The sequence below is a fragment of the Micropterus dolomieu genome, linkage group LG23, assembly GCF_021292245.1.
Source record: "Micropterus dolomieu isolate WLL.071019.BEF.003 ecotype Adirondacks linkage group LG23, ASM2129224v1, whole genome shotgun sequence".
Lineage (NCBI taxonomy): Eukaryota > Metazoa > Chordata > Actinopteri > Centrarchiformes > Centrarchidae > Micropterus > Micropterus dolomieu.
In genome coordinates, this window is record NC_060172.1 from 14,755,960 (window position 1) to 14,771,197 (window position 15,238).

The 15,238-nt window shown below is 39.6% G+C and overlaps 1 protein-coding gene across 1 annotated transcript in view; it reads right to left on the reverse strand.

The window, feature by feature from the left end:
- pdlim4 (PDZ and LIM domain 4) overlaps nucleotides 1-15,238 on the reverse strand; it is a 53,303-nt gene that overhangs the window by 2,652 nt on the left and 35,413 nt on the right. Inside the window, exons 4-6 of the mRNA XM_046039612.1 lie at nucleotides 10,973-11,256; nucleotides 9,205-9,359; nucleotides 2,359-2,497 (exon numbers count right to left, since the gene is read on the reverse strand). Coding sequence (XP_045895568.1) covers nucleotides 2,359-2,497; nucleotides 9,205-9,359; nucleotides 10,973-11,256 — 578 coding nt within the window. The remainder of the gene's footprint in view (nucleotides 1-2,358; nucleotides 2,498-9,204; nucleotides 9,360-10,972; nucleotides 11,257-15,238) is intronic.

Below are 15,238 nucleotides of genomic sequence, written 5' to 3' on the forward strand. Positions count from 1 at the left end.
TGCAAAACGAAAAACAATCCAGCAAAGCAAAGAGAGAAACAGATTGTGTTGATGTTAGCATAGGCCACACCAGCATGTATGTCTATAGCCTTTCGCCTTTGATCCTACACACTGCCTACTTAGCCTACAGAGTTTTGATTTGGTTTGTTCATGCTAAAGAACCAGCATTTAACCTAATCTCAACACTGCCATTAAAACGTCAATGTTTCTCCATGTTCTGCATGATACTTTTTCAATCATTACTTGATTCATGAATGATAGTTACAGAACTTTCAAAGGTCTAAGTGATGCTCAGATGACTTTTGTGACAAATGCATGATAGTTTTGCTTGAAATAAATAAATTTTAAGCCACATTGGGCTTTTGATGAATAATTTTGAGACTCATTGTGTTTTAGTTTTTCTGTTCTTTATCCCTTTCTTAATGCCCAGGCTTTGGGTATTGGCCGATGTAGACTACCGGTGTAAACCTGTGTAAAATGAGAAAGCTGTATTCCTCACTGTGAGGAAAAGAATGATGGGAATCATCGTGTTCTTTGGCATGACGCTTCTGGAAGTGATTGAAGTTGGTTGTGTTATACTTTGCAGTGCTTCCAGCACCCCTCGAAACATTGGCTTTGCAGATATTGCAAGTAGCCATAGAACTTCTTGGTGTAGCAAGTGTGGTATACCTGCAAACTGCTGACCCCTTGTTTTTAGCTCCCTTCATACTATGTTAGCTCTCCTGGCAAAATGTTTGGGTCTAGCACAATGCTGATGGATTGCATAGTTCATGTGTAATTTAACTCAATAGATCAGCCCCATAGATCAGCCACTATCCGATCTAGCTATTTGAGTCAGTATTGGACTGATATTTGATATCTTGCAATAAAGATAGTGGCCATTTTTACTGTGTGCATAAAAGATGGTTGGTTGAAGGTACCAGTCACACTGGATAAATACAATGCAACCACAGAGTTGCACAACTGAGAAGGATAAAAATGCATGAATGCACGATAGGAAAATGATGCCATGACAAGGAAACTGCAAGATGCACAGTGCTATAAAAGGAGAAGTGCGCAGTTTTTAGGGAGATGCCATCATCACAGAGTACAAAGCATTAAGCAGAACACTTTAAATGGAAACAAGTGATGATGAATTGCTCATGACTGACTCACAGTTGTTTACTGAACTTTCCATTATCTATGCAAATCAGCAATTATCATACTTTATATGACTGTAACCCTGTAAGCATTTGAATATATTTCATCATATGTCGTAGGACATTTTCAAAGAACACATTCTGAGAGGTGTTTTCATACCTGGGAGTTGAATAGTACATTTCTATTCTGCTGGCTGGCAACTGATCAACCCTGCTGCATTTGGAAGTTCACTGCTTCACTCAGTCACACAGTGACAACAGTTGTTAAGGGTGTTGTTCATTCACTGTTACCAATAAGATTTTCCATTTTGGACTGGGCATTCAGGCCAGCGACCATTCAGTCATAAGCCTGCTTCTTTTTTTAACCGCTTTCCCATCTAACCACACGACTTGGAGGATAAACTCTTTACACAGAACTCTATATTTTTCTAAAAAGCTATAAAATGCTCCCAGGTCATAACAGCCTTTTTGTGCCCTATAAGCTCCTACAATGCACTCTTGTTAACAAGTAAAGTAAGCCGATGACATCACTGCTTACCTGCAGCTGCTTTTATAGAGGGGGGATTACCGGTGCATGTGGTTACTTGGGAGGAAAGGTGAGTGTGATCAACACTGTGTGTGTGTGCGTGTGTGTGTGCATGTGCTCATGCTTAATGTTTAGTGAAAGTTTGTAATGTGTTCGTGGGAAAGGGTGTGCAAGATGGATTGGTTTAATCATTAAAATGATAAATGGGAATAGATTTTTTCAGTTCTTGTGAAAGGCCTGTTGGTGCAGGTCGACCTGTGCAAGTTAACCCCTTTGTTTCAGAGTCAGGGAAGAACCTTTACTCACCTCACGTAGTTCAGCGTTTAAACTTTATGGCCACAGGCAGAGTGATAAAATCAGACAGAGAAATATAATTTCCAGATGGCCATTAAAAATGTACAAATCTGAAAATAAATCATACATATTTCCAGTAACATATTTACTGCATCTTCAGTAGTCTGTAATTGTAGACCACGGTAGACTGTTATGTACACTGTGGTTCACTATACCTTAAAAACCTATACTGTATTGTTGAAACTTTATGAATAAAATAAACATTTTGGATGTACTAAATCACAAGCTTCTTAAACAGGGTCTCTGACTAATAAGACACAATTGCTTACTTATTCTATGAGATATTATATAATGTTCTTATTTACTTAAAAATTAACCCAGGACCTGTACAATACTTACACAATGCCATTATAGCAGCGTGTGCACTGGGGTAGCTTCTGAAGACCAGGCATGGGGCTGGGGATGGGGCTTCCCAGTTTGGGGATTGGAGACCTGACTGGAGACTTTAAGTTTCTCATTCTGTCTGTTGGGGACACACCTAGAAATAACAAATAAGTATAGGAATTATAAATAATTTTGGAAAGTAAACCATAAATTAGCATGCATACTATAAATGTGCAATATGCTCCCAGAATCCCAGGCAGGGACATAATATGAACATTGCTACATATAAATATTTATATATACACAAATATATGCATGTGTGTTTGTGTTCTAGGATTACTGGTTTCCAGGTAGTGCCTATCTGGTTATTCAAGGAAAAAAGCTATACAGGTTCATGAGAATGTGTATTTGTCCTTTTTTGTGTTTGCACACTGCCGGAAATTCCCTTAGAGTTCTAGGTCGTAAGATTAGAGCGTGGTGGTTCCCAGGTCTGTAGCAGGTTGGTAAAATGATACAAAGATAGATTATTATTTCCCACTATACCCTTAAAGAAGGCACCAGGGGTCAGTTTTTGTTCCCCACTGAGCTATTTCTCACTATTTGTTGGCCTTTGTCACAGATGCTTGTAACCCTGCTGACATAAGGGCATGTAACAGGTATCCATGTCAGGTATAGTTTTAAATTATACAATACAATAACCTGGTTCAAGCAAGTTTTGCTCCAGCCGTAAACATAGTACTAATAGTAGCAAATTTGATTGTACTTTTTTTACAATCACTTTGCCTTCAATGCTGTCTCATGCTCAGGACTAATGGTAACTTAAGATCCCATTTCTGATTAACCTTGCTATGTGCTTTCATAAACGGAATATTGCAACTTGTCCTCTTCCCCATCCTCTCCATTGCATTTGTCTACATGTGATCCTTTTCAGATTTTATGAACCTAGTGGCACACAATGTAAAATCCACTGTAGAGCGCAAAATACTGTATGCCAACAATCTTTATCGGGGTCTAAAAATTTATGTGGTAATGCTACACAGAGTTATAGTGTATTCAAGAGTTGTTTTAGCTGCTGAATAAGATTTCTGTATTATAAGAAGTTACGCCCTATCCTCAACTTTTTTCTTCAGCTTTCACTCCCCCTTTAGATCACGGTCACTGGATTTCTTTTTGTCTTTCTCTCTCTTACGCCTTCTCTTTTCTTTGACCTCTCTGTGTCTCTTGCTTGTTTCTGTGTGCTTCATTCAATAGTCTGTATCGGCACTTCCTAGAAGGAATTCATCAGTCAGCCTGGCTAGACAACCAGCAGGGAACACATCCTTTGTCCCAAAGTCAAGCTTCAACCATCACACCAATGTGCCACAATCACACGATGCATATGAACAGCACATGGTGAGTTGTGATGACGTTAAAGGAGATTTTTTTTGTCAAATTTAAGATATGTCTCCAAAAGAAACAGTACAGAAGAAATCTTTTCTGTAACTACAAGAATAAAACAGTTACTGCACGACATCAACACAATCTGCTACACGAACAGTTGAATCAGTATATAATACTCATTTATGTAGTTACAATTACACCAACAAACAAAGGCTATTTTTTAAACACATAAGCGATAAGTGATTGAGGCTGGTAACTCTGGTGGTAAGCAGGGGTTGCTATCTTCTGACAGATGGCATTTTTTATTAAGAGTGGTCAAATTCAACCATCAAGGGTTTAGTTACGCCTGACTGGAATGCATGAAAGGAGCAAACTTAATACTGGATATCTGGAGCCATTCCACCAGAGTAGATCAGTGGGGCACAGCTGTGAACTGCAGTATATTACTAACTTATGATGTGCTAGCAGAGGCTATTCAGGCCAACAGGCTACTAACCACAGCCTAATTACCTTGCATCTGGCACCTGACTCAAAGTTCTTTCCATCCCTCAGTAACCCTCAGTTAGCCTCTGACTGCTCTGTGGTGTGTTTAAGAGCCGACATTAGCTGGGTATGTTATTTCTGGGATTAATATCATTACCTAATGATGCACTCTAATAGAAAGCCTTTTATATGCACCACTCTTGTGACTTTCTCACAGAGGGGAAGGTTGCCTAATAAAAGACCACAGTCAGGAATAGGGGAAGGTTGACTAATAAAATACCACAGTCAGGAATAGATGCAGAAATCAACATGAATGAGTATTTGTTTAGCCTTGCTTCTATATTTTCAAATAGCCAGACTACTTACGCCCTGTAAACGCTGACAGACACCATATTTTATTTGACAGACAGTCACAAGTTGGCCCATTACAACACATATCTCTCCCCATGCAACATTTACGGCACAATGTGTGTCCTACACTGTGACTAATATCAACCAGACATATTGTAAAACAGTCACACACTCATGTTAGCCCCCACACTAACTCAAACCTGTCAAGTGCAGAGTGTGAAGCCTCAGAGAGTTTAGGGCAAAGGGAATCACAATGTCAAAAGATAAATAAACAGCTGTAATAATATAATTTTAGACAGCTTTTGTGGGATATTATATCAACTTCTCGAGGAAGTTCCTGACCCTGCTGCACATACTTTAGGGCTGACTTTCTCTTGAGGGTTTAAAAAAGGTTTTATCAAAACTACGTGACAAGAAAGATAATTCATAAAATGGGCACAATGATCAGCTGAAATGACAGATAGACAGACAAATTTGAAACTAAGGATTTCTGTTTGCTTTTGTTTGTTACCTCAAGAGTAAGCAAATAAAAGAATATATAGAATATAAACAAAAACTATAATGAAAGTAATATCTGGTTGGTGTCAAAAGAACAGTTGTCCTCTGTGCCAACAGTCGAAGGGTTAAGCCCCTCAATCACATGTTTACCCTCGCTGCACTGAAATGTTACAGAGGCTTTAAATCTTGTATCTTTTCAGCTGTGTCTTGATCCCTGTGGAATAACAATCTGGCTCCTCCCCACCTTCCCTTGAAACTTCACATCCAGAATTGAATTACTCTGTGTGTTTGAAGGGGGGCATGTCTAATGTGATGTTTATCTACATGCCTTTACCTAGCCAAGTTGTAGCCACGACTACAGACAATTCTAATCACATTGTTCAAATCAAATCCAACTCTGTCCACTGGGATTGATCCGTTTGACTTCCCATATCATTTCTAAGGCAAAGTGAGCTCGAAGTAACAAATATTACTGTATGTTCGTATTCCATGTTTACATGTTATAATCCAGAACGGAATCAATATTTGGACAAGTAAGTATAATATTTCCTTCACAGCATAGCACTGATGCTGATTCATGACCTGAGAAAGGACGCAGTCTGCTTCCCTTACAAGCACTTTCCATGTACTGAAACTGGGTTTTGTGGCCATGGTTTATCATCACTGTTATGACGAGCTATCTCCTGAAAAAACACCTCCTGTAAGCTGTTGGAAAGTCACTTTACAGCATAAAATATGATATTTTTCAAAGATTTCTTTAAAATAATAAACTTGGAGTTCGGGGATTGGATGAAGGTTCAGAGAGGTCACTGGGATTTTGTTTATTTCTTTTTCCAACTGTTGAAGAAACACTCCCCCATTACGTTGTCGACCCTCTGTCTTCCCCTTAAATTCACCTAAAATGCTCATTAATGAAGGTGGAAATGATAAAATCTCATCGACGACCAAGAAATCCTCTTCTTTGCAAGATTCTTCGCAAACAATACAATTTACAAAAACATACAAAAAAAGTTCAAAGGCTTATTTGTTGCCATACAACTTCATAATACCTCAACATGGTATGGGAAAATAACAGTGCCGCATAGTGGTACAATAAGTACAACTTTCTATTATCTACCCACCTTATGTTATATTGCTTTAAACACACTAACTTCACACCAGTATTTAACACTCCACCCCTCTTCCATACACATTGCTATCTAATCATGGCAGAGCTTGTGGAATTCTCAGTAAACTGACACTCTTGTTTGCTTTAACTTTAAAAGCCCCTGAATGTCAACATGGCCTCTACAGGGGCTTTCGTCTTCAAAAGGGGACCAACAACGGTGATTTAAAAGCCTGACAGCAAAGTATGCATTCAAAAACAGGACGATTTGACTTTAACCTGAGAGTCAAATGTGTTCAATTGCTAATTTGACTTGTTTCTTCTTTATTGAGATATTAAAAAAAACAAGGGCGGGCAAAATGGTAGCTTTTAAATGATCCCTATGTAAACCTGAAATGTCTCCCTGTGTCATCGAGGGCTAAGCCTGTCAGTCAACTTGCCAATCTCCCAAGCTGAAAGACCACTGACAGCGGACAAAAAGAGTTCCCTCTAAATCTCTTTAATCCATCAGCAGAGTCTCTCTCCCTCCAACTCTCCTCCTTTGTCTGTCATTAATGTCTGCCTCGTTTTTTAGTTCTCCCTCTCTCTCATTGTTTTGAGTGTACTGGTAAGTGCTAAATTACGGAAACTGTATGAACTGGCTCTGATCCAGGCCTCTCTGCAGGAGCAGTCAGCGTTGTTCCTTGTGCTGTGATTTATCCTCTCAGCTCTCACATCAAATTCAGACCAATGTGTTAACTGAAAAGGATGTTTTTAATCTTGCCCTGGGGTAATGGAGGTAGTGTGTTTGATTTATTCTAAAATATAAGAAGATTTTCCATCTAAATGTCTTTATTATATGTTTTGGCCAAAGAAACTGATTTGACCAATACAGTATATAACCCCAGTATACATTATCTTTTGACCTTGGGCTCAGGTTAAGGTGAGGGGAAATGCAAATTGATGGGGCAACTGATGCTACGAGAGTCAGGGCTAACTGTTGGAGAAAATAATTCTGACCACTTCAAGAATCAGACAAGAAAGCGTCTGAGTATGTAACTGAGGACATGCTGCAGAAATATGGGATTAATGTTCTGCTGAAGAATCTTTTGTTTCACTTTTACGAGAAAAAAGGCCATTTTATTACCTGGGTCATGTTTCGGGCAAACATGGTTAAGTTACAAGCTACAAGTTCTTGTTGCTTTGTTGCATGAAAATGTTCAAATCAGTACCACGAATTAGCCATCATTAGGTTCTCTAACAAAAACACATGTACAAGTATTGCAATCCAAAACCCACAACAGTCAAACCAGAGTATGTATACTCTGTCAGAACAAATTTTTGGAGGGGGGTTCTCCTAATTTAAGTGAGAGTTGAGAGATCAAATATATAACAGCATGACAAATACATTTATTAAAACCATTATTTACCTATGGAAACGGTTATTGAGCACACATGCTGACTTTGACACTGCACATTGATACAGTCACAGCACGTAACACTTTACTTTTCTCAAGGATGCCTCAATGTTGTTCGCTGAGGTTGAGAAAATCATTAATCATAGACAATCCATGCTAACAGGTCATAAGCCCACTTCTCTGCGGTCCAGGCTATTTCCGCTTTACCACACCAACACTCGGCTTATAATTACGACTTTCACAACTGTTGCCCTGCTTTAGTGGTTTATTCGGAGGATTAGCCCTCCTCTGCTGCTGCCAGCATCACATGACTCGTCCTGAAAAGCTGGAATGCTGAATGGTCAGATGGCAGACAGGAAAACTATATTTCTCACTTTATTGTCCTTTGTAAAGTTGTTTTTGCAGTAAATTGCCCAACCAAAACTTCCCTACTCTGTTCATCCGTGTGTGAGCTATTTAAAGTACTTCATCTTTCTCCTGCTCCCTCCGTCTCTTGTTTTCTCTCGCTCTGTATTGCCTCTCACTCTCTCTCTCTCACTCTTCCGCTCTATCCTCTAACCTCGCTGTCTGTGTCTTTCTATAAAAGGAAATCTATGCCAGTAAGACAGAGCAGCTCAAAACAGTTACTGAGAAGCTGCCTGAGCCAATATGTATACACACACACACACACACACACACACACACACACACACACACACACACACACACACACACACACACACACACCAGTTTGTGAGAATTGCAAAGATGAACGTAGGCATACCCAGGTACTTGCCCGACTTATTTGATACCTACTCAACAGTGTAATGTCAACATGATGTAGTCTGTTGACGATGGATCAGCCAAGTGTATCAAAGTCACAATAGCTGACATTATATCATTGCAGAATAACAACATTTGAGGATGTGATTCAGGTGTCAAGCTATCTTTCTTTAAGTTTTTTAAGTCTTAGTTCTGACTCTGAAGAATATGGTGGTTTAATAGCTATGTAGAGCTGATAGGATTAGTTGATTGACAGAAAATCAAGAAAAACAACTATTATAATACTTGATTAACCCGAGTCATTTTTTAATCAACAATGCCAAAGATTTAGCTTATAAAATGTGAATATTGTGTCTTTTCAAGTCTTCTTTTAAAAGAAATATGTTTGTTTTTGGGGCTGTTGGTTGAAAAAAAGCTATTTAAAAATGTCAACATGTGCTTTGGGGAATAGATGTAATGATTAATCAGTAATTGAGAAAATAACTGACAGATGAATCGATTGTTGCTTTCACAATGGGATCAGTTAGTAATATTGTCAACATGACACATAGCAGCAAAACTTGTTGTGTCAAAACTATGATGGCCATGGTTATGAAATCACCTCAAAAGTTGTTTTTTTTTCAAAATCAAACTAGCATTGTCTGAGATATCACCTAAAATGTGTTTTTGTATTATGACAATATATAAATAAAAACATAGTAAAAGTGTTGACAATATAGATTATTTCTTTGCCTGTTGATACCGGCTACAGCCATTTTCCTGTTCCTAGGAAAAGAAGCATGACACTTAAAATGTAGGTTGCAGGGGAACCACATGCTCCCCCCCCCCCCACACACACACACACTCTTAGCGTTCACAGAAACACACCCACACAGAAATCCCTACCTCCGTCCTCAGCCTCCAGGATTTCCTGGAGGTATTTGAAGGAGCCGGACTGCTTGGGTTCAGAGACGGGCTCCACGTAGTCCTGCAGCATCTTGTATACATCTGACTGTGTGTCAAAACCATTACGGCCCACAGGGGACATGGGAGGCTCTGGGCTGAAGGAGACAAGGGGGGAGGATACAGTATTATTGCAATACCCTGTGATTATTGATGTAAGGTGACAAAAAACGTGAATTTCCTTTAGTAATCAGTCAAGAAAATGAAAAAGTAACCTGTGAAGGATCCACATTTCTGACTCATGGAGACAAGTAAATGTGCTAACATGATGATTTGTTTTTTAGTTTTTCTGGCACCAAATATTGTTATCATGAGATTATGTTTGACCAAGGGAGGAATTAAAGGAACTGAAGTAGCCTATACAAAAAGATAAAAGATCAGATGACATTTGCCAGACCACCAAAGGAAGAAAAGAAAACTTGACAGAAACACAGCTGAAGAAACTAAGGCTGGACTACGACATATTTCTTTCGTTTAAACAGACTTTCCAGAACACATCTTACACATTTTTCTTTTACTGAGACAGCAGAGATTGGTACACAGAGGGGAAAATAGAGGTACACACTTTACACTCGACATGTGATTCCACAGGCATGAAGTCTTAATCACGGCAGGTCTGCGCTATGGTTCTGCATGTTTATCCACCCATCAAGTTATTCCCAAGCCTAACAGGATGGATCCCGTTCATTTGATACATTCAAACAGTGAAACCTCTGGGAGATGAGCACAGCTGCTGACAGATGTGCTCAAATCCTGACACACTTAACTGCATGTTTGTCTCCAGACTCCCGTCCAGGAGTCTGAAGGAGTGTGTGAGTGTCTGCGTGAGAGAGAAAGCCTGAGCTACTGAAAGTTACACTGAAAGAAGGAAAGAAAGACAGAAGAACATGGTGATATTGTGTAATGAATGTGGTAGAGACAGTGATCGACAGTAGGCAATGAGCAGTAGTGTTTAACTGTGTCCTTGTCTCTCTCTTTCTGTGTATATGTGTTGGGAGGGGGAGGGGGGCGCTAGAAAGTTTAACAGTCCAGTCCTGAGGAACTCTGGAAGTGCTGGAAGAGGATATTCAGTGGGAGACTAACACACACACATTTATTGCCTGCTTGAGGGGATGCACAACAATAAATGGCTTTTCCAGTCCACATGGCCATCTGTGCAGGTGTGTCAAGAGACATCCAAGGTCTGTCTATGTGCCTGTTTCTGTGTTTGCATCTGTTAACAGTGTCTTCACAGGAGTCAGCACATGAACACATGCATCTGTGAAGCATTAAAATATACTGTAGTTCTGTTTCGAAATAAAATCTTATCTGTTGATGCTTCAACAACAGCATTGGTTGATAGATTTTAGATTTGGGTTTGTGTGATTTTCTTACAAAATGGGTGGGCAATGACACTGGCTCCAGGAAAAGTCACGGAGAGATAAGCCGATATGTCAGTTTATTCTGTGAAAATCTACTGCATAGATAAGGTAACCTGTTTTCCGTTTTTACAGATTTTCACAGAAAAAAGGTGGATTTAAAAAAGGTTTCTATTTGTAAAGTTGTGTTATATTTAATAAGAAGTTAGTAATCATAACAGTAAATGCGATTGTCTTGTGATGCTGACAGATGTGAAAATTCCAGATTCTACACTAAGTATAGACTAATCTACTTATCCTGTCTAAAAACTCTAAGTTGTGGTGGGATTTAGGACCCACTTGGATCACCTCACCTGTGTGTGGCACTCAGGCTAAGGCCTCCCATCTTGCTTGGCAAAGATCTGTCTCCATTGCTGCCATTATGAGCATAAAGTCCAGCTGGGTTGTTGTACTGAGCATGCCCAGTTCCGTTCCCATATCCATGGCTGTGGCCGTTGTTGGGTTTGGAGTGTATGTTATTCAGGTGCGTGGGCTGGAGAGCCTGCGGCGACTGGGGAGCCTGTGGAGACTGGGGTTCAGGTGTGTACGAAGGTTTACGGCTGTACCCACCATATCCGCTGGTGATGGGACGGAAATTCTAAAAAGAAAGAGAAAAACAAAACAGGGAAACATTTCAAAAAAGAAAACATCACAAGATATGCACTGTTAATAGCAGGGAAAATCTGCAAAAACAGACAAACATGGATGCAAGGCTAAAAGAGAAAGAGCATATAACATCAAAGAACAAATTACTAATGCTAGGATGAATAAAAAAGGGTAATGGACCCATTACAGAATGCCCCATTATGTTTTGGTTGAAGAAACAAAAGTAAAAAAAGGAGAGTAATGAGAAAACAAGCCAAGTGGTGCCCTGAGTAGAAAACCACAATTCTTCAGAGGCGAAAAAGAGCGGTTGTTCCCAAATGAGGCTTTGCAGCGGTGAGGACTGAATAAAAAGCTTTTTCCACTTCATTTCTTCTTTTCCCTCTTTAATAGTAAGGCTTATTAAAGGGGTTTGCATTCAATTTCCTGCAGATGTTTCTGTCAAAACAAATAAACTTGTGTGGTGTAAATATTGAAAAAAATTTTTTTTTTAGGAGTTTATAGAAGCTGACAGAGCTGAGATACTGTAAAAGATTAAATTAAGTTTTTGACATGCTGCAGCAGACTTTCTACGATCTTGCTAAACTGTTTGGAAGAATCTGCTGGACTAATGCAGCACAGATGCACAGACACCTACACTTATACCACTGGATACTCAGCGAGCGTGTTTATGCTGAGGCCAACACCCTTTTTGTGCATTTGCACAAGCTCCGCAGTTCCCAGAGCCTCTCAGTGTTTACCACAGCTATCAGTGCAGTGTGATGATAACGCTCATTGCCAGCCAGGCTCGTCTGTCTCAGAGACTAGACTGTACAGATCAAGTTTTATTGCACGGCTTGCCATGATGTCACCACCTCTGATAGTGTTTTGCTTTGAATTTCAGAGATAGCCCGCACTTCTGAATGATTAAACAGGGCTGCACATTATCATAACTTTAGACTGTAAACATTTTAGCTGAAACAAAGTGACTTGTTTACAAGTTAAGCAATGCAGTAGGATGGGAGACGGTCAGATTGTTGTAAGTACGAGCCACTGGAATGAGTGTGTGGGCATGTGTCTGAGGTTGTGTGTTGTGTGTGTTGTGGGCTAGTTTAAAGTGCCTCAGCCACGGGAGGTAGAGGTTCACAGCTTCTCCAGACAGGACCCTTGTCTTTTCAACAGATGGGCCTGCAGGATGTCATCCTGTCCTCGGCCCTCGCTTGGACCACACACACACACACACACACACACACACACACACACACACACACGTTTGTTCCTCTATCCCTGTGGGGACATCTCATTGACATAATGCATTCCCTACCCCCTTACCCTAAACTCAACCATCTCAACTATATGCCTAACCTTAACCCTTACCCTTACCTTAGTCCAATTGTAACCTGAACTCTAAAACTATATCTTAACCCTCTAAAACAGGCTATACCCATGGGGACCTCAGTTTTTGTCTCTATCATTTAGTGTGCATTCAGGTTAAAATTCCCACCAGGATATAAACACATGAAACACACACAAACAGGTCTTCTGCAATCAGCATTTTTCAACGTACTGGAGAGCTCCTTTTCTCTCTACGCCAACAAGCCCACATCTTGAACTCGGAAAAGGGCTCTATCATTGCCCTGCCTTCTGCAGTTAAGACTGATGACTTTCAGGAAATTTAAAACCACCTCTTCCTGCTCTTCCCAGACCCTCGGACAGTAAAGATAGATGAATCCAGAAAGCCTGTGAACAAAATGCTAGCAGACAGCCATTCATGGTTAAAGTTTGGCGACGCGGGCAGTGCTGTATGTAGCTTCTCTCCCAGAGCCAAACCCTGTTTGGGCAGGATGTCAGAAACACCCAGCTCTCTGTGGCTACCCTTCCAAGTAAGCCAGACACTCTGAAGCCTGGTTCTCACCACAGGGCCTAACTGGCCAAACCAGATCTTACTCGTTATCTTTAGCCCTATTTGCACAGATGGTGGACCTCATGTGATTTTAATGAAAGGTTCCCTCAACCTCTATGTTTTGTGAATATGGAAGAAATAATGTCATTTGATAATATCACTGGTGACTCACTGATATTATTGAATTGGATTCTTACATTGAAAATGCTTGCATTTGGCCTTTGAGGGGTAGCAAATATAAAAATGCATCCAAGAAAGTGGACAATATGCAAACTCCACACAGAAAGGCCGGGGCAACCGGGGTTTGAACCCATGACCTTCTTGCTGTGAGGCAGTGTTAACTGCACCACCGCGCCGCCCCCTATAAATTTACATTTCGGATATACTGATTTTAATTTCAGGTGAGATGTTTTGCGCCTGCTTTCTGAAAGTGCCCTTTTGAACTGCTTTCTTCTTACGTCTTTCTTTTTTCCTGAGATCATACCCACAACTGGAAGGGTTGAAGTTCTACAGAACAAATCACTGTCCCTACATGTCGTATTCAGGTTTAATGAGAACCCATTATTCATTTCTTATATTTAGACATGGGCTAAATCTGCAGATAACAATCAGCACAATGATGTATGACTGTCAGGCGGGCTTATTCTTGCCTGTGTTGAGAGACTTAAGCAAGCAATTGGAGGAAAATCCCTAAGTGTATTATGTTACATGTTCCTGCAGCGGCATGACAGTAAAGACATTTATGACTGCTAATCTGTACAAATACAACATACAAAGGAGGACAGGTGATCGCACGCTAACGTATATGGTGATATATTTAAAGAAAGATAAAGGACAAAAAAACATTCCGATCCTTGTTTTATTAACTGGAGGGGACCTGAAGACTTGAAGAAGAAATCAACACATGACATCCTCTATCCTTCCACCCTTGACACAGATAAGAAAAAACTGTAAAGATATAACCCTGTAAGGGGAAAAAAGGCAGTACCCAAAGAAAAAGGCAACAGAGGGGAGCATTTGGGAATGATTTTGACGTTATGCGGGTGCAAACCTGGAAGTGGAAGTACTTAAGTATTCTTTACTTAAGTTAAATGAGCAATACTGTGGTGTAGAAATACTTTGCGACAAATGATAGTCACTTTCAAAATGTTACTTAAAGAGGAACTCCACTGATTTACACATCAAAGTCTGTGTACTACTGCACATGTGAAAAAAGTTGTAGACATAGTTTTGTGGCTCGTAAAAGAGCTGCACACAATCTGATAAACTGCCTCTTGTGATGTGACTTCAGTCAGGTTGAGGCTGAAGACCACAAGTTTTAAAGTTTTTTAAATAGTGTGTGCGTGTATCGAAACGATCTGTAGCCCGCTCCCTGTCTCTGCTCGAAGCTATATTAGCACCTACTAGCATAACATTCCTAAATCTCTGACAGAACTGTCTGTGGTCAAGTTGCATTGTGGGTAGGCGCCAGGATTTGACATGGAAGAAGAATGCATGGAATAAAACAGACGATATCTCAGACTCGGAATGGCCTACTTCAGAATAATATTATTGGATTTAAATTCATCATTGTCTTAATGCGTGTTAGGATCACATTACTGTTGCAACTGATAAAAGAGGGACTAATTTTAATGACTTTACAAAGTGCATAATCTATAATAATATCTTAATTTTTTTGTTGTCGCCGGTATTAATATTCTGAATCTGCATTGCCTCTAAAATGTAGTATGTAGTATTAAATATAACATAGGGCTAGACGTTATGGCCAAAAATGTTATTACGATAAAAAGTTTCATATCTTTTGATATCAATAATTATCATGATATTTATCAAAACTTTATTTCTTTTGAGTTTAAAGGCTGATTTTTTGCTCCTGAGTGAAGGTTTAAGAAACCTGATGGTTAATTGTGGTTTAAACTCTTCTTTATGGACAACACTTGAGGCCAAACAGTGGATCACTTCACAAATCTGAGGTAAAACTTTCAAAACAATTATGATAAAATCATTGTCAAATATGCATGATTTAAGTGAATAAAATCAAACACTTATTGAACATTTATTATGTTGTTATTGAAAAAAATTATATTGCAATAAT